This window comes from Heptranchias perlo, chromosome 16, assembly GCF_035084215.1.
Source record: "Heptranchias perlo isolate sHepPer1 chromosome 16, sHepPer1.hap1, whole genome shotgun sequence".
NCBI lineage: Eukaryota > Metazoa > Chordata > Chondrichthyes > Hexanchiformes > Hexanchidae > Heptranchias > Heptranchias perlo.
In genome coordinates, this window is record NC_090340.1 from 65,304,942 (window position 1) to 65,328,975 (window position 24,034).

General features: G+C 49.1%; 1 protein-coding gene across 4 annotated transcripts in view; it reads left to right on the forward strand.

The window, feature by feature from the left end:
- The window catches only part of acsf3 (acyl-CoA synthetase family member 3), a 120,327-nt gene that overhangs the window by 19,221 nt on the left and 77,072 nt on the right, over positions 1 to 24,034 (forward strand). For all 4 annotated transcript variants that reach the window (XM_067997540.1, XM_067997542.1, XM_067997544.1 and 1 more), the window contains exon 3: positions 12,328 to 12,483. In XM_067997540.1, coding sequence (XP_067853641.1) covers positions 12,328 to 12,483 — 156 coding nt within the window. The remainder of the gene's footprint in view (positions 1 to 12,327; positions 12,484 to 24,034) is intronic.

A 24,034-nucleotide genomic window follows, 5' to 3' on the forward strand; every position in this document is an offset into this window, starting at 1 on the left:
GTAGATCAGTGTCAACAGAGACTCAGCGCATATTTTATAGAGTGAAATGACAGCTCAACACGGTGTACATGGGCTGGTATTACAGACCTCTGTGTAAGAGCTGGTATTACAGACCTCTGTGTAAGAGCTGGTATTACAGACCTCTGTGTAAGAGCTGGTATTACAGACCTCTGTGTAAGAGCTGGTATTACAGACCTCTGTGTATGAGCTGGTATTACAGACCTCTGTGTATGAGCTGGTATTACAGACCTCTGTGTATGAGCTGGTATTACAGACCTCTGTGTATGAGCTGGTATTACAGACCTCTGTGTATGAGCTGGTATGAGCTGGTATTACAGACCTCTGTGTATGAGCTGGTATTACAGACCTCTGTGTATGAGCTGGTATTACAGACCTCTGTGTATGAGCTGGTATTACAGACCTCTGTGTATGAGCTGGTATTACAGACCTCTGTGTATGAGCTGGTATTACAGACCTCTGTGTATGAGCTGGTATTACAGACCTCTGTGTATGAGCTGGTATTACAGACCTCTGTGTATGAGCTGGTATGAGCTGGTATTACAGACCTCTGTGTATGAGCTGGTATTACAGACCTCTGTGTATGAGCTGGTATTACAGACCTCTGTGAATGAGCTGGTATTACAGACCTCTGTGTATGAGCTGGTATTACAAACACTGTATACACGAGCTGGTATTACAAACATCTGTGTACAAGTTAGAATTACAGACCCTGTGTACTCGAGCTATTATTACAGACCTCTGTCAACAACAACAACGATTTGCATTTATTTTGCGCCTTTAATGCAGTAAAACGTCCCAAGGCGCTGCACAGGAGCGATTATCAAACAAAATTTGACACCGAGCCACATAAGGCGATATTAGGACAGGTGACCAAGAGCTTGGTCAAAGAGATAGGTTTTAAGGAGCGTCTTAAAGGAGGAGAGAGGTAGAGGGGTAGAGAGGTTTCGGGAGGGAATTCCAGAGCTTATGGCCTTGGCAGCTGAAGGCACGGCCGCCAATGGTGGAGAGATTAAAAACGGAGATGTGCAAGAGGCAAGAATTGGAGGAGCGCCGAGATCTCGGAGGGTTGTAGGGCTGGAGGAGGTTACAGGGATAGGGAGGGGCGAGGCCATGGAGGGATTTGCAAACAAGCTTAAGAATTTTAAAATCGAGGCGATGATGGACCGGAAGCCAATGTAAGTCAGCGAGCACAGGGGGTGATGGGAGAACGAGACTCGGTGTGAGTTAGGATACGGGCAGCAGAGTTTTGGATGAGCACAAGTTTATGGAGGATGGAAGATGGGAGGCCGGCCAGGAGAGCATTGGAATAGTTGATTCTAGAGGTAACAAAGGCAGTGCTGAGGCAGGGGCGGAGACAGGCACTGTTACAGAGGTGGAAGTAGGCGGTCTTGGTGATGGAGCGGACATATGGTCAGAAGCTCATCTCAGGGTCAAATAGTACGCCAAGGTTGGGAACTGTCTGGTTCAGCCTCAGACAGTGGCCAGGGAGAGGGATGGAGTCGGTGATGAGGGAATGGAGTTTGTGGTGGGGACCGAGGACAATGGCTTCAGTCTTCCAAATATTTAGTTGGAGGAAATTTTTGCTCATCGTATGTCGGACAAGCAGTGTGACAAATGAGAGTAAGTGGAGGGGTCGAGGGAGGTGGTGGTGAGGTAGAGGTGGGTGTTGTCAGGGTATGTGGAGCCTAATGTTGTGTTTTCCGATGAGGGGCAGCCTGTAGATGAGAAATAGGAGGGGGCCAAGGATGGATCCTTGGGGGACTCCAGAGGTAACGGTGTGGGAGCGGGAAGAGAAGCCATTGCAGGTGATTCTCTGGCTACGACTGGGTAGATAAGAGCGGAAACAGCCGAGCCCAGTCCCACCCAACTGGACAATAGAGGAGAGACTTTGGAGGAGGATGGTGTGGTCAACCACGTCAAAGGCTGCAGACAGGTGGAGAAGGATGAGGAGGGATAGTTTACCACGGTCACAGTCACATAGGATGTCATTTGTGACTTTGATAAGGGCCGTCACAGTACTGTGGCAGGGGTGGAAACCTGATTGGAGGGATTCAAACATGGAGTTGCAGGAAAGAAGGGCACAGATTTGGGAATCGACAACATGTTCAAGGACTTTGGAGAGGAAAGGGAGGTTGGAGATGAGGTGGTAGTTTGCAAGGGCAGAGGGGTTAAGGGTATTTTTTTTGAGGAGGGGTGTGATGATGGCAGATTTGAAGGGGAGAGGGACAGTACCTGAGGAGAGGGAACCATTAACAATATCAGCTAACATGGGGGCCAGGAAGGGAAATTGGGTGGTCAGCAGTTTAATGGGAATAGGGTCAAGGGAGCAGGACGGGGGTCTCATGGTCAAGATGAGCTCGGAGAGGGCATGAGGGGAGATAGGAGAGAAACTAGAGAAAGATGTGAGTTCAGGGCTAGGGCAGGGGGGAACCGTAGGGGAAGTTCAGTTTGATGGGTTCGGGGAAGGGAGAGAAGTGGCAGAGGCAGCTGAACGGATCAATCTTAGTGACAAAGAAGTCCATGAGCTCCCCTCACTTTTCGTTGGAGGTGGAGGGGGCAGAGGCAGGGGAGAGGGGTTTAAGAAGATGGTTTGTAGTGGAGAAGAGAAGCCGGGGGTTATCTTTGCATTCCAGGATGATCCTGGAATATTGAGCAGTGTTGTCAGAGGAGAGCAGGACCCGATAGTGCTTTATGTGGTCCGGCCAGATCTGGTGATGAATGGCCAAATCAGTTGTCCGCCATAAATATTCAGATCGTTTTTTCACATCGTTCACCTGACGAAGGAGGAAGCCTCCGAAAGCTTGTGAATTTAAAATAAAATTGCTGGACGATAACTTGGTGTTGTAAAATTGTTTACAATTGTCAACCCCAGTCCATCACCGGCATCTCCACATCATAAATATTCAGGTCTGTGTCCCTTGGACTTAAGTTATAGTCCAGCAATTTTATTTTAAATTCACAAGCTTTCGGAGGCTTCCTCCTTCCTCAGGTGAACGATGTGAAAATGAAATCCTCGAAATGAAATCGCATTTATAATTCACAGAACAATGCTTGGTGAGTACAGACAGTTTTTTCAACTGCCCGTTGCCAAGGCAATCAGTGTGTAGACAGACAGGTGTTACCTGCCAGGTCTCAGAATATACAAATCACCAAAAAAAAACAACAATCAAAAAAAAAAGAGATAGAGAGGTAGAAACATAGAAAAGACAGCAACTGACCCGTTATATTAAAAACAGATAACATTTGTTCGCTGGTGGGGTAACGTGTAGCGTGACATGAACCCAAGATCCCGGTTGAGGCCGTCTTCATGGGTGCGGAACTTGGCTATCAATTTCTGCTCGACGATTTTGCATTGTCGTGTGTCTCGAAGGCCGCCTTGGAGTACGCTTACCCGAAGGTCGGTGGATGAATGTCCATGACTGCTGAAGTGTTCCCCGACTGGGAGGGAACCCTCCTGTTTGGCGATTGTTGCGCGGTGTCCGTTCATCCGTTGTCGCAGTGTCTGCATGGTCTCGCCAATGTACCATGCTCTGGGGCATCCTTTCCTGCAACGTATGAGGTAGACAACGTTGGCCGAGTCACAGGAGTATGAACCATGCACCTGGTGGGTGATGTCCTCTCGTGTGATGGTGGTATCTGTGTCGATGATCTGGCATGTCTTGCAGAGGTTACCGTGGCAGGGTTGTGTGGTGTCGTGGACGCTGTTCTCTTGAAAGCTGGGTAATTTGCTGCGAACGATGGTCTGTTTGAGGTTGGGTGGCTGTTTAAAGGCGAGTAGTGGAGGTGTGGGGTGGCCATAGCGAGGTGTTCGTCGTCATTGATGAGAAGAATGAGGCTCCGGGAATTCTACCACAAACCCCAAGATTTCAGCAGCGAACCCAATGAGACAATCGACGATCCGGAACAGCAGACAGAGGGATCCGCGGTACAGCAACCGAAGAGGAAAGTCAAACTGGACTCCTCCAGAGGGTCGCTGCCCTCAGCTGGACATGTATGCTCAAGCTGTCAGGAAATGCGTCAATGCCAGATTCATCAGCCGCACTCAGAAGACAGTCCAGAATGTCACCCGAGCACAACGCAACGCCATCAACGCTCTCAAGACCAACCGCAACGTCGTCATCAAACCAGCGGACAAAGGAGGAGCCATAGTCATACAGAACAGAACGGACTATTGCAAAGAAGCATACCGACAACTGGACAACCAGGAACACTACAGACGGTTACCCGCAGATCCGACCAAAGAACACACCCACCAGCTCAACAAACTGATCAAGACCTTCGATCCAGACCTTCAAAGCATCCTACGCACTCTCATCCCACGTACTCCCCGTGTGGGAGACTTCTACTGCCTCCCAAAGATACACAAAGCCAACACACCCGGACGTCCTATCGTATCAGGCAACGGAACCCTGTGTGAGAACCTCTCTGGATACATCGAGGGCATCCTGAAACCCATCGTACAGGGAACCCCCAGCTTCTGTTGCGACACTACAGACTTCCTACAAAAACTCAGTACCCACGGACCAGTTGAACCAGGAACACTTCTCACCACGATGGACGTCTCGGCACTCTACACCAGTATCCCCCACGATGACGGCATCGCTGCGACAGCATCAATACTCAACACCAACAACAGCCAATCTCCAGACGCCATCCTACAACTCATCCGCTTCATCCTGGATCACAATGTCTTCACCTTCGATAACCAGTTCTTTACCCAAACACACGGAACAGCCATGGGGACCAAATTGGCACCCCAATACGCCAACATTTTCATGCACAAGTTCGAGCAGGACTTCTTCACTGCCCAAGACCTCCAACCAACACTATACACCAGATACATCGACGACATTTTCTTTCTATGGACCCACGGCGAGGAATCACTAAAGAGACTACACGATAACATCAACAAGTTCCATCCCACCATCAAGCTCACCATGGACTACTCCTCAGAATCAGTTTCTTTCTTGGACACACGAATCTCCATCAAAGACGGGCACCTCAGCACCTCACTCGACCGCAAGCCCACGGACAACCTCACGATGCTCCACTTTTCCAGCTTCCACCCTAACCACGTCAAAGAGGCCATCCCCTATGGACAGGCCCTGTGAATACACAGGGTCTGCTCAGACGAGGAGGAACGCGATGGACACCTACAGACGCTGAAAGACGCCCGAGTAAGAACGGGATATGACGCTCGACTCATCGATCGACAGTTCCGACGGGCCACAGCAAAAAATCGCATAGACCTCCTCAGGAGACTAACACGGGACGCAACCAACAGAGTACCCTTTGTCGTCCAGTACTTCCCCGGAGCGGAGAAACTACGCCATGTTCTCCGCAGCCTTCAACATGTCATCAATGACGACGAACACCTCGCTATGGCCATCCCCACACCTCCACTACTCGCCTTTAAACAGCCACCAAACCTCAAACAGACCATCGTTCGCAGCAAATTACCCAGCTTTCAAGAGAACAGCGTCCACAACACCACACAACCCTGCCACGGTAACCTCTGCAAGACATGCCAGATCATCGACACAGATACCACCATCACACGAGAGGACACCACCCACCAGGTGCATGGTTCATACTCCTGTGACTCGGCCAACGTTGTCTACCTCATACGTTGCAGGAAAGGATGCCCCAGAGCATGGTACATTGGCGAGACCATGCAGACGCTGCGACAACGGATGAACGGACACCGCGCAACAATCACCAAACAGGAGGGTTCCCTCCCAGTCGGGGAACACTTCAGCAGTCATGGACATTTATCCACCGACCTTCGGGTAAGCGTACTCCAAGGCGGCCTTCGAGACACACGACAACGCAAAATCGTCGAGCAGAAATTGATAGCCAAGTTCCGCACCCATGAAGACGGCCTCAACCGGGATCTTGGGTTCATGTCACGCTACACGTTACCCCACCAGCGAACAAATGTTATCTGTTTTTAATATAACGGGTCAGTTGCTGTCTTTTCTATGTTTCTACCTCTCTATCTCTTTTTTTTTTGATTGTTGTTTTTTTTTGGTGATTTGTATATTCTGAGACCTGGCAGGTAACACCTGTCTGTCTACACACTGATTGCCTTGGCAACGGGCAGTTGAAAAAACTGTCTGTACTCACCAAGCATTGTTCTGTGAATTATAAATGCGATTTCATTTCGAGGATTTCATTTTCACATCGTTCACCTGAGGAAGGAGGAAGCCTCCGAAAGCTTGTGAATTTAAAATAAAATTGCTGGACTATAACTTGGTGTTGTAAAATTGTTTACAATTGTCAACCCCAGTCCATCACCGGCATCTCCACACCTTGGACTTAAGGGAGCGGAGGTGAGGGCCATGCCAGGGGGAAATGACCAGGGTGAGAGGGAGTACTAATGGTGTGTGTTGCTGAGCACTGACAGTGTGTGTTGCTGAGCACTGACGGTGTGTGTTGCTGAGCACTGACGGTGTGTGTTGAGCACTGACGGTGTGTGTTGCTGAGCACTGACGGTGTGTGTTGCTGAGCACTGACGGTGTGTGTTGCTGAGCACTGACGGTGTGTGTTGCTGAGCACTGACGGTGTGTGTTGCTGAGCACTGACGGTGTGTGTTGCTGAGCACTGACGGTGTGTGTTGCTGAGCACTGACGGTGTGTGTTGCTGAGCACTGACGGTGTGTGTTGCTGAGCACTGACGGTGTGTGTTGCTGAGCACTGACGGTGTGTGTTGCTGAGCACTGACGGTGTGTGTTGAGCACTGACGGTGTGTGTTGTTGAGCACTGACGGTGTGTGTTGTTGAGCACTGACGGTGTGTGTTGCTGAGCACTGACGGTGTGTGTTGTTGAGCACTGACGGTGTGTGTTGCTGAGCACTGACGGTGTGTGTTGAGCACTGACGGTGTGTGTTGCTGAGCACTGACGGTGTGTGTTGCTGAGCACTGACGGTGTGTGTTGAGCACTGACGGTGTGTGTTGTTGAGCACTGACGGTGTGTGTTGCTGAGCACTGACGGTGTGTGTTGTTGAGCACTGACGGTGTGTGTTGTTGAGCACTGACGGTGTGTGTTGCTGAGCACTGACGGTGTGTGTTGCTGAGCACTGACGGTGTGTGTTGTTGAGCACTGACGGTGTGTGTTGTTGAGCACTGACGGTGTGTGTTGCTGAGCACTGACGGTGTGTGTTGTTGAGCACTGACGGTGTGTGTTGTTGAGCACTGACGGTGTGTGTTGCTGAGCACTGACGGTGTGTGTTGCTGAGCACTGACGGTGTGTGTTGCTGAGCACTGACGGTGTGTGTTGCTGAGCACTGACGGTGTGTGTTGCTGAGCACTGACGGTGTGTGTTGCTGAGCACTGACGGTGTGTGTTGCTGAGCACTGACGGTGTGTGTTGCTGAGCACTGACGGTGTGTGTTGCTGAGCACTGACGGTGTGTGTTGCTGAGCACTGACGGTGTGTGTTGAGCACTGACGGTGTGTGTTGTTGAGCACTGACGGTGTGTGTTGTTGAGCACTGACGGTGTGTGTTGCTGAGCACTGACGGTGTGTGTTGTTGAGCACTGACGGTGTGTGTTGCTGAGCACTGACGGTGTGTGTTGAGCACTGACGGTGTGTGTTGCTGAGCACTGACGGTGTGTGTTGAGCACTGACGGTGTGTGTTGTTGAGCACTGACGGTGTGTGTTGCTGAGCACTGACGGTGTGTGTTGTTGAGCACTGACGGTGTGTGTTGTTGAGCACTGACGGTGTGTGTTGCTGAGCACTGACGGTGTGTGTTGCTGAGCACTGACGGTGTGTGTTGTTGAGCACTGACGGTGTGTGTTGTTGAGCACTGACGGTGTGTGTTGCTGAGCACTGACGGTGTGTGTTGTTGAGCACTGACGGTGTGTGTTGTTGAGCACTGACGGTGTGTGTTGCTGAGCACTGACGGTGTGTGTTGCTGAGCACTGACGGTGTGTGTTGCTGAGCACTGACGGTGTGTGTTGCTGAGCACTGACGGTGTGTGTTGTTGAGCACTGACGGTGTGTGTTGCTGAGCACTGACGGTGTGTGTTGAGCACTGACGGTGTGTGTTGAGCACTGACGGTGTGTGTTGTTGAGCACTGACGGTGTGTGTTGCTGAGCACTGACGGTGTGTGTTGTTGAGCACTGACGGTGTGTGTTGTTGAGCACTGACGGTGTGTGTTGCTGAGCACTGACGGTGTGTGTTGAGCACTGACGGTGTGTGTTGAGCACTGACGGTGTGTGTTGTTGAGCACTGACGGTGTGTGTTGCTGAGCACTGACGGTGTGTGTTGCTGAGCACTGACGGTGTGTGTTGCTGAGCACTGACGGTGTGTGTTGAGCACTGACGGTGTGTGTTGAGCACTGACGGTGTGTGTTGAGCACTGACGGTGTGTGTTGAGCACTGACGGTGTGTGTTGAGCACTGACGGTGTGTGTTGAGCACTGACGGTGTGTGTTGAGCACTGACGGTGTGTGTTGCTGAGCACTGACGGTGTGTGTTGCTGAGCACTGACGGTGTGTGTTGCTGAGCACTGACGGTGTGTGTTGCTGAGCACTGACGGTGTGTGTTGAGCACTGACGGTGTGTGTTGAGCACTGACGGTGTGTGTTGAGCACTGACGGTGTGTGTTGTTGAGCACTGACGGTGTGTGTTGCTGAGCACTGACGGTGTGTGTTGCTGAGCACTGACGGTGTGTGTTGCTGAGCACTGACGGTGTGTGTTGAGCACTGACGGTGTGTGTTGAGCACTGACGGTGTGTGTTGCTGAGCACTGACGGTGTGTGTTGAGCACTGACGGTGTGTGTTGCTGAGCACTGACGGTGTGTGTTGCTGAGCACTGACGGTGTGTGTTGCTGAGCACTGACGGTGTGTGTTGCTGAGCACTGACGGTGTGTGTTGCTGAGCACTGACGGTGTGTGTTGCTGAGCACTGACGGTGTGTGTTGCTGAGCACTGACGGTGTGTGTTGCTGAGCACTGACGGTGTGTGTTGAGCACTGACGGTGTGTGTTGCTGAGCACTGACTGTGTGTGTTGAGCACTGACGGTGTGTGTTGCTGAGCACTGACGGTGTGTGTTGCTGAGCACTGACGGTGTGTGTTGAGCACTGACGGTGTGTGTTGCTGAGCACTGACGGTGTGTGTTGAGCACTGACGGTGTGTGTTGCTGAGCACTGACGGTGTGTGTTGCTGAGCACTGACGGTGTGTGTTGCTGAGCACTGACGGTGTGTGTTGCTGAGCACTGACGGTGTGTGTTGAGCACTGACGGTGTGTGTTGTTGAGCACTGACGGTGTGTGTTGCTGAGCACTGACGGTGTGTGTTGTTGAGCACTGACGGTGTGTGTTGCTGAGCACTGACGGTGTGTGTTGAGCACTGACGGTGTGTGTTGCTGAGCACTGACGGTGTGTGTTGAGCACTGACGGTGTGTGTTGTTGAGCACTGACGGTGTGTGTTGTTGAGCACTGACGGTGTGTGTTGCTGAGCACTGACGGTGTGTGTTGTTGAGCACTGACGGTGTGTGTTGCTGAGCACTGACGGTGTGTGTTGAGCACTGACGGTGTGTGTTGCTGAGCACTGACGGTGTGTGTTGAGCACTGACGGTGTGTGTTGCTGAGCACTGACGGTGTGTGTTGAGCACTGACGGTGTGTGTTGTTGAGCACTGACGGTGTGTGTTGTTGAGCACTGACGGTGTGTGTTGCTGAGCACTGACGGTGTGTGTTGCTGAGCACTGACGGTGTGTGTTGTTGAGCACTGACGGTGTGTGTTGCTGAGCACTGACGGTGTGTGTTGTTGAGCACTGACGGTGTGTGTTGCTGAGCACTGACGGTGTGTGTTGCTGAGCACTGACGGTGTGTGTTGTTGAGCACTGACGGTGTGTGTTGTTGAGCACTGACGGTGTGTGTTGCTGAGCACTGACGGTGTGTGTTGCTGAGCACTGACGGTGTGTGTTGTTGAGCACTGACGGTGTGTGTTGCTGAGCACTGACGGTGTGTGTTGCTGAGCACTGACGGTGTGTGTTGTTGAGCACTGACGGTGTGTGTTGTTGAGCACTGACGGTGTGTGTTGTTGAGCACTGACGGTGTGTGTTGCTGAGCACTGACGGTGTGTGTAGCTGAGCACTGACGGTGTGTGTTGTTGAGCACTGACGGTGTGTGTTGAGCACTGACGGTGTGTGTTGTTGAGCACTGACGGTGTGTGTTGCTGAGCACTGACGGTGTGTGTTGCTGAGCACTGACGGTGTGTGTTGCTGAGCACTGACGGTGTGTGTTGCTGAGCACTGACGGTGTGTGTTGCTGAGCACTGACGGTGTGTGTTGAGCACTGACGGTGTGTGTTGAGCACTGACGGTGTGTGTTGTTGAGCACTGACGGTGTGTGTTGTTGAGCACTGACGGTGTGTGTTGCTGAGCACTGACGGTGTGTGTTGCTGAGCACTGACGGTGTGTGTTGCTGAGCACTGACGGTGTGTGTTGAGCACTGACGGTGTGTGTTGCTGAGCACTGACGGTGTGTGTTGAGCACTGACGGTGTGTGTTGCTGAGCACTGACGGTGTGTGTTGTTGAGCACTGACGGTGTGTGTTGTTGAGCACTGACGGTGTGTGTTGCTGAGCACTGACGGTGTGTGTTGCTGAGCACTGACGGTGTGTGTTGAGCACTGACGGTGTGTGTTGAGCACTGACGGTGTGTGTTGCTGAGCACTGACGGTGTGTGTTGCTGAGCACTGACGGTGTGTGTTGAGCACTGACGGTGTGTGTTGCTGAGCACTGACGGTGTGTGTTGCTGAGCACTGACGGTGTGTGTTGCTGAGCACTGACGGTGTGTGTTGCTGAGCACTGACGGTGTGTGTTGCTGAGCACTGACGGTGTGTGTTGTTGAGCACTGACGGTGTGTGTTGCTGAGCACTGACGGTGTGTGTTGCTGAGCACTGACGGTGTGTGTTGCTGAGCACTGACGGTGTGTGTTGCTGAGCACTGACGGTGTGTGTTGCTGAGCACTGACGGTGTGTGTTGAGCACTGACGGTGTGTGTTGAGCACTGACGGTGTGTGTTGAGCACTGACGGTGTGTGTTGCTGAGCACTGACGGTGTGTGTTGAGCACTGACGGTGTGTGTTGCTGAGCACTGACGGTGTGTGTTGCTGAGCACTGACGGTGTGTGTTGAGCACTGACGGTGTGTGTTGCTGAGCACTGACGGTGTGTGTTGAGCACTGACGGTGTGTGTTGCTGAGCACTGACGGTGTGTGTTGAGCACTGACGGTGTGTGTTGCTGAGCACTGACGGTGTGTGTTGAGCACTGACGGTGTGTGTTGCTGAGCACTGACGGTGTGTGTTGCTGAGCACTGACGGTGTGTGTTGAGCACTGACGGTGTGTGTTGAGCACTGACGGTGTGTGTTGCTGAGCACTGACGGTGTGTGTTGCTGAGCACTGACGGTGTGTGTTGAGCACTGACGGTGTGTGTTGCTGAGCACTGACGGTGTGTGTTGAGCACTGACGGTGTGTGTTGCTGAGCACTGACGGTGTGTGTTGCTGAGCACTGACGGTGTGTGTTGAGCACTGACGGTGTGTGTTGCTGAGCACTGACGGTGTGTGTTGAGCACTGACGGTGTGTGTTGCTGAGCACTGACGGTGTGTGTTGCTGAGCACTGACGGTGTGTGTTGAGCACTGACGGTGTGTGTTGAGCACTGACGGTGTGTGTAACAGTGTGTTGTGGAGTATTAACAGTGTGTGTTGCTGAGTACATTGCAGCCTTGGTCCAAACATGGACAAAAAAGCTGAAATCCAGAGATGAGGTGAGAGTGACTGCCCTTGACATCAAGGCAGTATTTGACCGAGTGTGGCACCAAGGAGCCCCAGTAAAATTGAAGTCAATGGGAATCAGGTATGTCCACAAAAAGCAGGACTAATCCAATCCGCCCAATTACCGCCCCATCAGTCGACTCTCAATCATCAGCAAAGTGATGGAAGGTGTCGTCTGGTGACGAAGGAGGAAAGCTCCGAAAGCTTGTGATTCCAATAAAGCTGTTGGACTATAACCTGGTGTTGTAAGACTCCTTACATTTGGAAATATATCGCCGTTCCTTCATCGCTGCTGGATCAAAATCCTGGAACTCCCTTCCTAACAGCACTGTGGGAGAACCGTCACCACACGGACTGCAGCGGTTCAAAAAGGCAGCTCACCACCACCTTTTCAAGGACAATTAGGGATGGGCAATAAATGCCGGCCTCGCCAGCGATGCCCACATCCCATGAACGAGTAGAGAAAAACTAACATTGTGTGTTGCTGCGCACTGACAGTGCGTTTAGAGGAGAACTAACAGTGTGTGTTGCTCTCTAGGTAACCTGCCTGGTGAAGGAGTGGGAATGGAGCAGAGATGATGTGATACTACACGTGCTGCCACTACATCACCTCCACGGAATCCTCAATAAACTGATGTGCCCTCTCTGGGTAGGAGCTACCTGCGTGATGCTGCCAGAATTTGATGCCCAGAGGGTGAGTAGAGAACAGGTGGCACAGAAGCAAAGCAAGCAAATTTTCAAAGAAACTGATCTATTTGGAATGGAAGGAATCTGTTATGGAATTCTCTGATGGTTAAAAAACACCGTTTGCTTCAGTGATCTGCTGTGCTGGACCATGGAAATGTCAATTGTCAAAAGTATCACTGGTTGAATATTGTACAGTGTATGGAGTGAGGGTTCAGTCTGTATCACTGGTTGAATATTGTACAGTGTATGGAGTGAGGGTTCAGTCTGTATCTGGTTGAATATTGTACAGTATATGGAGTGAGGGTTCAGTCTGTATCTGGTTGAATATTGTACAGTGTATGGAGTGAGGGTTCAGTCTGTATCACTGGTTGAATATTGTACAGTGTATGGAGTGAGGGTTCAGTCTGTATCTGGTTGAATATTGTACAGTGTATGGAGTGAGGGTTCAGTCTGTATCACTGGTTGAATATTGTACAGTGTATGGAGTGAGGGTTCAGTCTGTATCACTGGTTGAATATTGTACAGTGTATGGAGTGAGGGTTCAGTCTGTATCACTGGTTGAATATTGTACAGTGTATGGAGTGAGGGTTCAGTCTGTATCACTGGTTGAATATTGTACAGTGTATGGAGTGAGGGTTCAGTCTGTATCACTGGTTGAATATTGTACAGTGTATGGAGTGAGGGTTCAGTCTGTATCACTGGTTGAGGAATGTAGACTGGAATGCAGTGATGTTTGACTCCGTTACCATCCAAGGTCAGGGAGAAGGTTCAGTTGGTTTGAGCTTCAGCCTCTTGACTGGCTGACGACCAAAAAGCATGACTTGTTCCTGCTCCTATGTCAAGGCAATCTGTGCTTGAGTTACTGTCGTAGACAGCAGTCCTTGAGCAGCAGTCCCGCCTCATTTACGTGGCTGGTGTGCTGTCTTAATTAGATCATAGAGAATTACATAGAAATTACAGCAGATTTGTTCTAAGCAGAAGCTGTTTGTTTCCTGTGTTTGTTGTGAGCAGCACGGTTCTCAATATTGATGAGGAGCTGAGTGATCTGGTGCCCCTACTCACAGTGTTAATGGCTGAGAAAGAGCTGGCGATCAGCACTGGGATATAAACTGATTCTAATGCACAGGGCAAGCTCAGCCAGAGCACTGCAGTTGTGGCTTGTAAATGAACTTAATAATGGTGAGGGATAGAGCAGCAAAGGTGCGTGTGGCTATTCCATGTTGTTGGATGCTGGTGATTGATTGCTCTTTGTATCCGCGCTCTTGGCCGTGCTGGTTGGCGACTCAGGAGGATCGATGAGCAGACATTGAGCAATGATGCTGTGTCAGGGTCTTGGCGCGTTATTTAAAGCCTGCGAGGTGATTGACAGGAAAGGGCACAGAGAGAATGCAATTTAGGACGATGTGCGTTGACCCTGCAGGTGGCTGTGGGTTGAGAGGCCCTCGGGAGACTGGTTATGATTTGGAATCGGTAAGCATGCTTTTCCTGGCCTTTTCTCAGTTGAGCTTGAGCCAGTGAAGGACACAAATTGCCTTTGTAGAAGCTTCCCCTTGGATCCCAAAGTGTTTAACAGATACTTCACAAGGAAAAACTAGGCTAAAGCAAAGTTTTACTTTCCAGTGTACAGCAGTCGTCCTGTAATAACACATTGCGGAGTGTTGCCTCGACTCCCTGCTAATTGCCTTATAATTAAGTACAGATTTACAGTGTGCGCTATAAAATAATTGGGACTGGGACTGAGTTCAATTGAGCACTTCCTGCAAGAGTGAAGTTTTGCAGTTTGTGAACAGTCTCTGAACTTGACATTAAATGAAAGACTTTAACTCAGTCCCAGCTATTGATTGCTTCGTACAATATACAGAGAGAACTCTTTAAATCATGTCATTTAAAAGAACTGGTCTTTATCTCGTGCCTTATCACATCTCTCAGAAACGCTTCACACTGATTCACATATGCTAACTTACTTTAGCAATATAGGCACTGTTGTTACATAAATAAATGCAGTAGGCTTTGTGCACAGTAAGATCCTACACAGCAATGTGAGGAATGGCAAGTGAACCTGTTTTTGGTGGAGTTAGGGAAGGGAAAAATGTTGGCCAGAACACCTGGAGAACTCCCTGCTCCTCTTTGAATACTACCATGGGATCGTTAATTTGTAGATGAACCAGTGGGGCCTGCCTGAAGAGCAGAAGCTCCGACAGTGCCGCACACTCTCAGTACTGACCCTCCGACAGTGCCGCACTCCCTCAGTACTGACCCTCCGACAGTGCAGCACTCCCTCAGTACTGACCCTCCGACAGTGCAGCACTCCCTCAGTACTGACCCTCCGACAGTGCAGCACTCCCTCAGTACTGACCCTCCGACAGTGCAGCGCTCCCTCAGTACTGACCCTCCGACAGTGCGGCGCTCCCTCAGTACTAGCCCTCCGACAGTGCGGCGCTCCCTCAGTACTGACCCTCCGACAGTGCAGCGCTCCCTCAGTACTGACCCTCCGACAGTGCAGCACTCCCTCAGTACTGACCCTCCGACAGTGCAGCACTCCCTCAGTACTGACCCTCCGACAGTGCGGCGCTCCCTCAGTACTAGCCCTCCGACAGTGCGGCGCTCCCTCAGTACTGACCCTCCGACAGTGCAGCGCTCCCTCAGTACTGACCCTCCGACAGTGCAGCACTCCCTCAGTACTGACCCTCCGACAGTGCAGCACTCCCTCAGTACTGACCCTCCGACAGTGCAGCACTCCCTCAGTACTGACCCTCCGACAGTGCCGCACACTCTCAGCACTGACCCTCCGACAGTGCCGCACACTCTCAGTACTGACCCTCCGACAGTGCCGCACTCCCTCAGTACTGACCCTCCGACAGTGCAGCGCTCCCTCAGTACTGACCCTCCGACAGTGCAGCACTCCCTCAGTACTGACCCTCCGACAGTGCAGCACTCCCTCAGTACTGACCCTCCGATAGTGCAGCACTCCCTCAGTACTGACCCTCCGACAGTGCCGCACACTCTCAGTACTGACCCTCCGACAGTGCAGCACTCCCTCAGTACCGCCCCTCCGACAGTGCAGCGCTCCCTCAGTACTGACCCTCCGACAGTGCCGCACTCCCTCAGTACTGACCCTCCGACAGTGCCGCACACTCTCAGTACTGGCCCTCCGACAGTGCCGCACTCCCTCAGTACTGACCCTCCGACAGTGCCGCACACTCTCAGTACTGACCCTCCAACAGTGCCGCACACTCTCAGTACTGACCCTCCGACAGTGCCGCACTCCCTCAGTACTGCCCCCTTGACAGTGCAGAACTCCCTCAGTACTGCCCCTCCGACAGTGCAGCGCTCCCTCAGTACTGCCCCTCCGACAGTGCAGCACTCCCTCAGTACTGACCCTGCGACAGTGCAGCACTCCCTCAGTGTTGCCCCTCCGAAAGGGGGGCCTCCCTTTTAAATTGAGAAAAATTATAAATTAATTAACACATAAAACAGATGGCAGGGCAGGTGATGTGTAGTGACTGCAGAATGTGGGAGCTCCTGGACCCCAGTGCGATCAGGGCAAACACGTCTGCAGTAAGTGTCTGCGGCTTGAGGAGCTTCGGCTCAGAGTCATCGAACTGGAGGCCGAGCTGCAGACACTGCGACCCATCAGGGAGGGGGAAAAATACCTGGACACTCGGTTCCAGGAGGCGGTCACACCCCTTAGGATAAGGTCAACTAAATTGGTCAGTGGTCAGGGACAGGAGGGTGTGACTGCGAGTGAGGCAGGTAAGGGAATCGAGAAGGTAGAAGTGGAGGAGCCTCAGCCTTTGCAATTGTCCAATAGGTTTGAGGTGCTTGCAGCCTGTATGGACGAAAGCGGGGGCTGCAGGGTGGATGAACAAACTGTCCGTGGCATCATGGTACAGGAAGCCATTCAAGCGGGGCTGGGGGGGGGGGGGAGTTAGTAGGAATGTAGTGGTCGTAGGGGACAGTATAGTCAGGGGGATAGACACAGTTCTCTGCAGCTGAGAACGAGAGTCCAGAAGGCTGTGTTGCCTGCCCATTACCAGGGTTCGGGACATCTGCTCTGGGCTGGAGAGAAACTTGCAGTGGGAGGGGGAGGATCCATTTGTTGTGGTCCACGTAGGTACCAACGACACAGTTGGGATGAGGGAAGAGGTTCTGCTTAGGGAGTATGAGCAGCTAGGAGCTAAATTAAAAAGCAGAACCTCAAAAGGTAATAATCTCTGGATTAATACCTCAGCCACAAGCAAATTGGCGTAGGGTAAATAAGATTAGAGTTAAATTGGTGTGGGAGAAATGGGTTTCGATTCATGGGGCACTGGCACCAGTACTGGGGAAAGTGGGAGCTGTACCGTTGGGACGGGCTTCATCTGAACCGTGCTGGGGCCAGTGTTCTGGCGAATCGTATAACTAGGGCGGTAGAGAGGGCTTTAAACTAAATAATGGGGGCGAGGGATCAAGTAAGGGAGGATGTGATAAATTAAAGAATGAAGACAAGGCAAGAGGGCAAGGTAGCAATAAGGGAAATGATAATCAGAGAGTGGCAGGAAGGGACAGAGCATATAAATTTAAGGGTGCGCCAGCAAGTAAAACTGGAGGTTGCAAAAATAGTAAAAAGACAGCACTAAAGGTTTTGTATCTGAATGCGCGTAGCATTTGTTACAAAATGGATGAATTGACAGCTCAAATAGAAATAAATATGTACGATCTGAGAGCCATCACAGAGACATGGCTCCAAGATGACAAAGGCTAGAACCTGAATATTCAAGGGTACTTGACATTTCGGACGGACAGGAAGCTGGGCGAAGGTGGAGGGGTCGCTCTGTTAATGAAGGACATGAGTATAATAGAGAGAAATGACCTTAGTTCCAAAGACCAAGATGTAGAATCAGTTTGGGTAGAGATAAGAAATAGTAAAGGCAAGAAGTCACTTGTGGGAGTAGTTTATAGGACCCCGAACAGTAACCACACTGTAGGACAGGGTATACAGGAAGAAATAATGGGGGCTTGTGAGAAAGGAACAGCGATAATGGACCTGATGAAATGTATCCCAGGATGTTATGGGAAGTTAGGGAGGAAATTGCGGGTCCCCTAGCAGAGATATTTGAATCATCGACATCTACAGGTGAGGTGCCTGAAGATTGGAGGGTAGCAAATGTTGTGCCTTTGTTTTAGAAGGGCGGCAGGGAAAAGCCTGGGAACTACAGACCGGTGAGCCTGACATCTGTAGTGGGTAAGTTGTTGGAGGGTATTCTGAGAGACAGGATCTACAGGCATTTGGAGAGGCAGGGACTGATTAGGAACAGTCAGCATGGTTTTGTGAGAGGAAAATCATGTCTCACGAATTTGATTGAGTTTTTTGAAGGGGTAACCAAGAAGATAGATGAGGGCTGTGCAGTAGACGTGGTGTACATGGACTTTAGCAAAGCCTTTGACAAGGTACCACATGGTAGGTTGTTACGTAAGGTTAAATCTCACTGGATCCAAGGTGAGGTAGCCAATTGGATACAAAATTGGCTTGACGACAGAAGACAGAGGGTACAATTTTGTCTTTTAAAAAGCATTTGGACAGTTACATGGGTAAGATGGGTATAGAGGGATATGGGCCAAGTGCAGGCAATTGGGACCAGCTTAGTGGTATAAACTGGGCGACATGGACATGTTGGGCCGAAGGGCCTGTTTCCATGTTGTAAACTTCTATGATTCTATAATCATGGATGATTTTAATCTCCATATTGATTGGAAGAATCTGATTGGCAAAGGTAGCCTGGAAGATGAGTTCAGAGAGTGCTTTTGGGACAGTTTCTTAGAGTAGCACGTTCTAGAGCCAGAGAGCAGGCTATTCTAGATCTGGTAATGTGAAATGAGACAGGATTAATTAATGACCTCATTGTAAAGGAGCCTCTAGGTAGCAGTGATCACAATATGATTGAATTTCACATTCAGTTTGAGGGAGAGAAAAGTAAGTCTGAGACTAGTGTTTTAAACTTAAATAAGGGCAATTATGAGGGCACGAAGACAGAGCTGGCTAAAGTGAACTGGGAAATTAGGTTAAGGGATAGGTCAGTAGAGTTGCAGTGGCAGACATTTAATGAGATATTTCATAACACTCAGCAAAGATACATTCCAGTGAGAAAGAAAGACTCGAGGGGAAGGACGTACCGTCCGTGGCCAACTAAGGAAGTTAAAGATAGTATCAAATTGAAAGAAAAAGCATAAAATTCCACGAAGATTAGTGGCAGGTCAGAAGTTGGACAGAATATAAAAAACAGCAAAGAATGACTAAAAGAATAATAAGGATAATAAATTAGAGTACGAGAGAAAGCTAGCTAGAAATATAAAAACAGATAGTAAGAGTTTCTACAGGTATTTAAAAAGGAAAAGAGTGAGTAAAGTGAGCTTTGGTCCTCCAGAGAGTGAGTCTGGGGAATTAATAATGGAGAACAAGGAAACGGCTGATGAATTGAACAGATATTTTGCGTCCGTCTTCACAGTGCAGGAAACAAATAACATGCCAGAAATAATTACCACACGGACTGCAGCGGTTCAAGAAGGCGGCTCACCACCACCTTCTCCAGGGCAATTCGGGATGGGCAATAAATGCCGGCCTCGCCATCGACGCCCACATCCCATGAACAAATTTTTTAAAAATTGTGAATCAAGAGGTGAAAGGGAGGGAGGAACTTAAAACATTTACAATCACCAGGGAAAGGGTTTTGAAAAAAATTTTAGAACTAAAAGCTGACAAGTCCCCAGGTCCTGACGGACTTCATCCCAGGGTCTTAAAAGAAGTGGCTGCAGAGATAGTAGATCCATTGGTATTAATTTTCCAAAATTCCCTAGATTCTAGAAGGGTCCCATCAGATTGGAAAATAGCGAATGTAACTCCTCCATTCAAGAAAGGATGGAGACAGAAAGCAGGAAACTGCAGGCCTCTTAGCTTAACATCGAGAATCTATTATTAAGGAGGTTATAGCAGGGCACTTAGAAAATCTCGATGTAATCAGGCAGAGTCAACATGACTTTGTGAAAGGGAAATCGTGGTCGACTAATTTATTAGAGTTCTTTGAGGAAGTAACAAGCAATGTGGATAAAGGGGATCCTGTGGATATGGTGTACTTGGATTTCCAGAAGGCTTTTGACAAGGTGGCACATCAGAGGCTACTACACAAAATAAGAGCCCATGATGTAGGGGGTAACATATTCGCATGGATAAAGGATTGGTTAGCTAACAGGAAACAGAGAGTCGGCATAAATGGGTCATTTTCAGGTTGGCAAGATGTAACAAGTGGAGTGCCACAGGGATCAGTGCTGGGGCCTCAACTATTTACAATCTATATCAATGACTTGGATGAAGGGACCGAATGTCTGGTTGCTAAATTTGCTGATGACACAAATGTGGGTAGGAAAGTAAGGTGTGAAAAGGTCATAAGGAGTGTGCAAAGGGATATAGAAAGGTTCAGTGTGTGGGCAAAAATTTGACAGACGGAGTATAATGTGGGAAAATGTGAACTTTTGGGCACGAGGAATAGAAAAGCAGTATAATTTATAAATGGAGAGAGATTGCAGAACTCTGAGGTACAGAGGGATCTGGGTGTCCGAGTACATGAATCACAAAAAGTTAGTATGCAGGTACAGCAAGTGATTAGGAAGGTAAATGGAATGTTGTCATTTATTGCAAGGGGAATGGAATATAAAAGTAGAGATGTTTTGCTACAGTTGTACAGGGCATTGGTGAGACCACATCTAGAATACTGTGTGCAGTTTTGGTCTCCTTATTTAAGAAAGGACATAATTGCTTTAGAGGCGGTTCAGAGAAGGTTCACTCGACTGATTCCTGGGATGAGGGGGTTATCTTATGAGGAAAGGTTGGACAAGTTGGGCCTGTACACACTGGAGTTTAGAAGAATGAGAGGTGATCTTATTGAAACATATAAGATCCTGAGGGGACGAGAAGGGGTAGATACTGAGAGGATGTTTCCTCTTGTGAGAAAGACTAGAACTAGGGGCCACAGTTTAAAAATAAGGGGTCTCTCATTTAAGACGGAGATGAGGACATTTTTTTTCTCTCAGAGGGTGGTGAGTCTGTGGAAACTCCCTTCCCCAGAGAGCGGTGGGGGCAGGGTCATTGGATATTTTTAAGGGTGAGTTAGATAGATTCCTGATTAACAAGGGAGTCAAAGGTCATTGTAGGTAGATGGGAAAGTAGGGTTGAGGTCACAATCAGATCAGCCGTGATTTTATCAAATGGCAGAGCAGGCTCGAGGGGCCTACTCCTGCTCTTGCTTTTAATTCATATGTTCGTATGACAGTGCAGTGCACTCTCATTACTGCTCCTCCGAGTGCAGCACTCCCTCAGTACTCCCCTCTGATAATTCAGCACACGCTCAGTACTGCCCCTCCGACAGTGCATCGCTGTCTCAGTACTGACCCTCCTGCAGTGCAGCACTCCCTCAGTACTGCCCCTCCAACTGTGCAGCGCTCCCTCAGTACTGCCCCTCCGACAGTGCAGTGCTCCCTCAGTACTGACCCTCCGACAGTGCAGTGCTCCCTCAGTACTGACCCTCCGACAGTGCAGCGCTCCCTCAGTACTGCCCCTCCGACAGTGCAGTGCTCCCTCAGTACTGACCCTCCGACAGTGCAGTGCTCCCTCAGTACTGCCCCTCCGACAGTGCAGTGCTCCCTCAGTACTGCCCCTCCAACAGTGCAGTGCACTCTCAGTACTGTACTGAAGTGTCAGCCTAGTTTATGTGCCCAAGTCCTGGAATGAGGTGTGAACCCACAATCTTCTCCCGGAGTTGAGAGTGCTACCAACTGAGCCAAGCTGACACTTCCTTGCTCTAATACGGTGGGAATGCTCAGTGGGTCATCTGCAAGTCCGAGGCAGCGGTGTCGAGGTTTCTCAGCAGTTCCCGCTGATAGTGTTGTGGGACATGAATGCTCCCCAGCTCATCCGATGGTACATAATGCTCATTCAGCTTCTCTAATTACAACTGAAACACAACAATTCAAATTTATAACATGGAATTCAGTAACGCGTATCACTTAGGAATATAGGAACAGGAGGAGGCCATTCAGCCCCTCGAGCCTGCTCCGCCATTTGATAAGATCATGGCTGATCTGTGATCTAACTCCATATACCTGCCTTTGGCCCATATCCCTTAATACCTTTGGTTACCAAAAAGCTATCAATCTCAGATTTAAATTTAGCAATTGAGCTAGTATCAATTGCCGTTTGCGGAAGAGAGTTCCAAACTTCTACCACCCTTTGTGTGTGGAAATGTTTTCTAATCTCGCTCCTGAAAGGTCTGGCTCTAATTTTTAGACTGTGCCCCCTACTCCTAGAATCCCCAACCAGCGGAAATAGTTTCTCTCTATCCACCCTATCTGTTCCCCTTAATATCTTATAAACTTTGATCAGATCACCCCTTAACCGTCGAAACTCTGGAGAATTCATCCCCAATTTGTGTAATCTCTCCTCGTAACTTAACCCTTGAAGTCCGGATATCATTCCAGTAAACCTACGCTGCACTCCCTCCAAGGCCAATATGTCCTTCCGAAGGTGCGGTGCCCAGAACTGCTCACAGTACTCCAGGTGCGGTCTAACCAGGGTTTTTGTATAGCTGCAGCATAACTTCTGCCCCCTTATACTCGAGTCCTCAAGATATAAAAGCCAGCATTCCATTAGCCTTCTTGATTATTTTCTGCACCTGTTCATGACACTTCAATGATCCATGTACCTGAACTCCTAAGTCCCTTTGGACAGCCACTGTTTTTAACTTTTTACCATTTAGAAAGTACCCTGTTCTATTCTTTTTATGATCCAAAGTGGATGATCTCACATTTGTCTACATTGAATTCCATTTGCCACAGTTTTGCCCATTCACCTAATCTATCAATATCCCTTTGTGATTTTATGTTTTCATCTACACTGCTTACAATGCCACCAATCTTTGTGTCATCGGCAAACTTAGATATGAGACTTTCTATGCCTTCATCTAAGTCGTTAATAAATATTGTGAATAATTGAGGCCCCAAGACAGATCCCCGCGGGACTCCACTAGTCACATCCTGCCAATGTGAGTACCTACCCATTATCCCTACTCTCTGTCACCTTTCGCTCAGCCAACTTCCTAACCAAGTCCGTACTTTTCCCTTGATTCCATCGGCTTCTATCTTAGCTAACAGACTCTTATGTGGGACCTTATCAAATGCCTTCTGGAAGTCCATATAAATAACATCTATTGACATTCCCCTGTCCACTACTTTAGTCACCTCTTCAAAAAATTCAATCAGGTTTGTCAGGCACGACCTACCTTTCACAAATCCATGCTGGCTCTCCCTGATTAACTGAAAATTCTCGAGGTGTTCAGTCACCCCATCCTTAATTATAGACTCCAGCATTTTCCCCACAACAGATGTTAGGCTAACTGGTCTATAATTCCCTGGTTTCCCTCTCTCTCCTTCCTTAAAAAGCGGAGTGACATGTGCAATTTTCCAATCTAGAGGGACAGTTCCTGAATCTGGAGAACTTTGTAAGATTATAGTTAGGGCATCTGCAATGTGCTCACCTACTTCCTTTAAAACCCTGGGATGGAAACCATCTGGTCCTGGGGAATTGTCACTCTTTAGTGCTGTTATTTTCTTCATTACTGTTGCTTTACTTATGTTAATTTTATCGAGTCCCTGTTCCCAATTCAATATTAGTTCTCTTGGGATTTCCGGCATGCTATCCTCTTTTTCTACTGTAAATACTGACGCAAAGTAATTGTTCAACATGTCCGCCATTTCCCCATTGTCAATGACAATATCCCCACTTTCAGTTTTTAAGGGGCCAACACTGCTCCTGACCACCCTCTTTTTCCTAATATAACTATAAAAGTTCTTCGTATTGGTTTTGATATCCCTTGCAAGTTTCTTTTCATACTCTCTTTTTGTAGCTCTTACTATCTGTTTTGTGACCCTTTGTTGATCTTTGTATCTTTCCCATTCGTCAGGATCTGTGCCATTTTTTGCCTTTTTGTATGCCCTTTCCTTATGTCTTATACTGTCCCTTACCTCTTTAGTTGTCCATGGCTGTTTTTTTTGGCAAGTAGAGTTCTTGCCCATCAGGGGTATAAACTGATTCTATATCACGTTAAATGTTTCTTTAAACATTTCCCACTGATCATCAGTCGTTTTACCCATTAACAGATTTGCCCAGTTTACTGTGGACAGTCTCTGTCTCATCCCATTGAAGTCGGCCTCACCCAAGTCTAGAATCTTAGCAGCTGATTCACTTTTTTCCCTTTCAAACACTACATTGAACTCGATCATGTTATGATCGCTATTGGATAGATGTTCACGTACAGTTAAGCTGTTAACTAAATCTGGTTCATTACTCATTACTAAATCTAGTATGGCTTGCCCCCTTGTTGCCTCTAGGACATACTGCTGTCGAATACTATCCTGGACACACTCAAGAAATTCACTACCTTTCTGACAGTTGCTTGTCTGCTTTTCCCAATCTATGTGAAGGTTAAAGTCCCCCATTAAGACCACTATGCCTTTGTTACACGCTTGTCTAA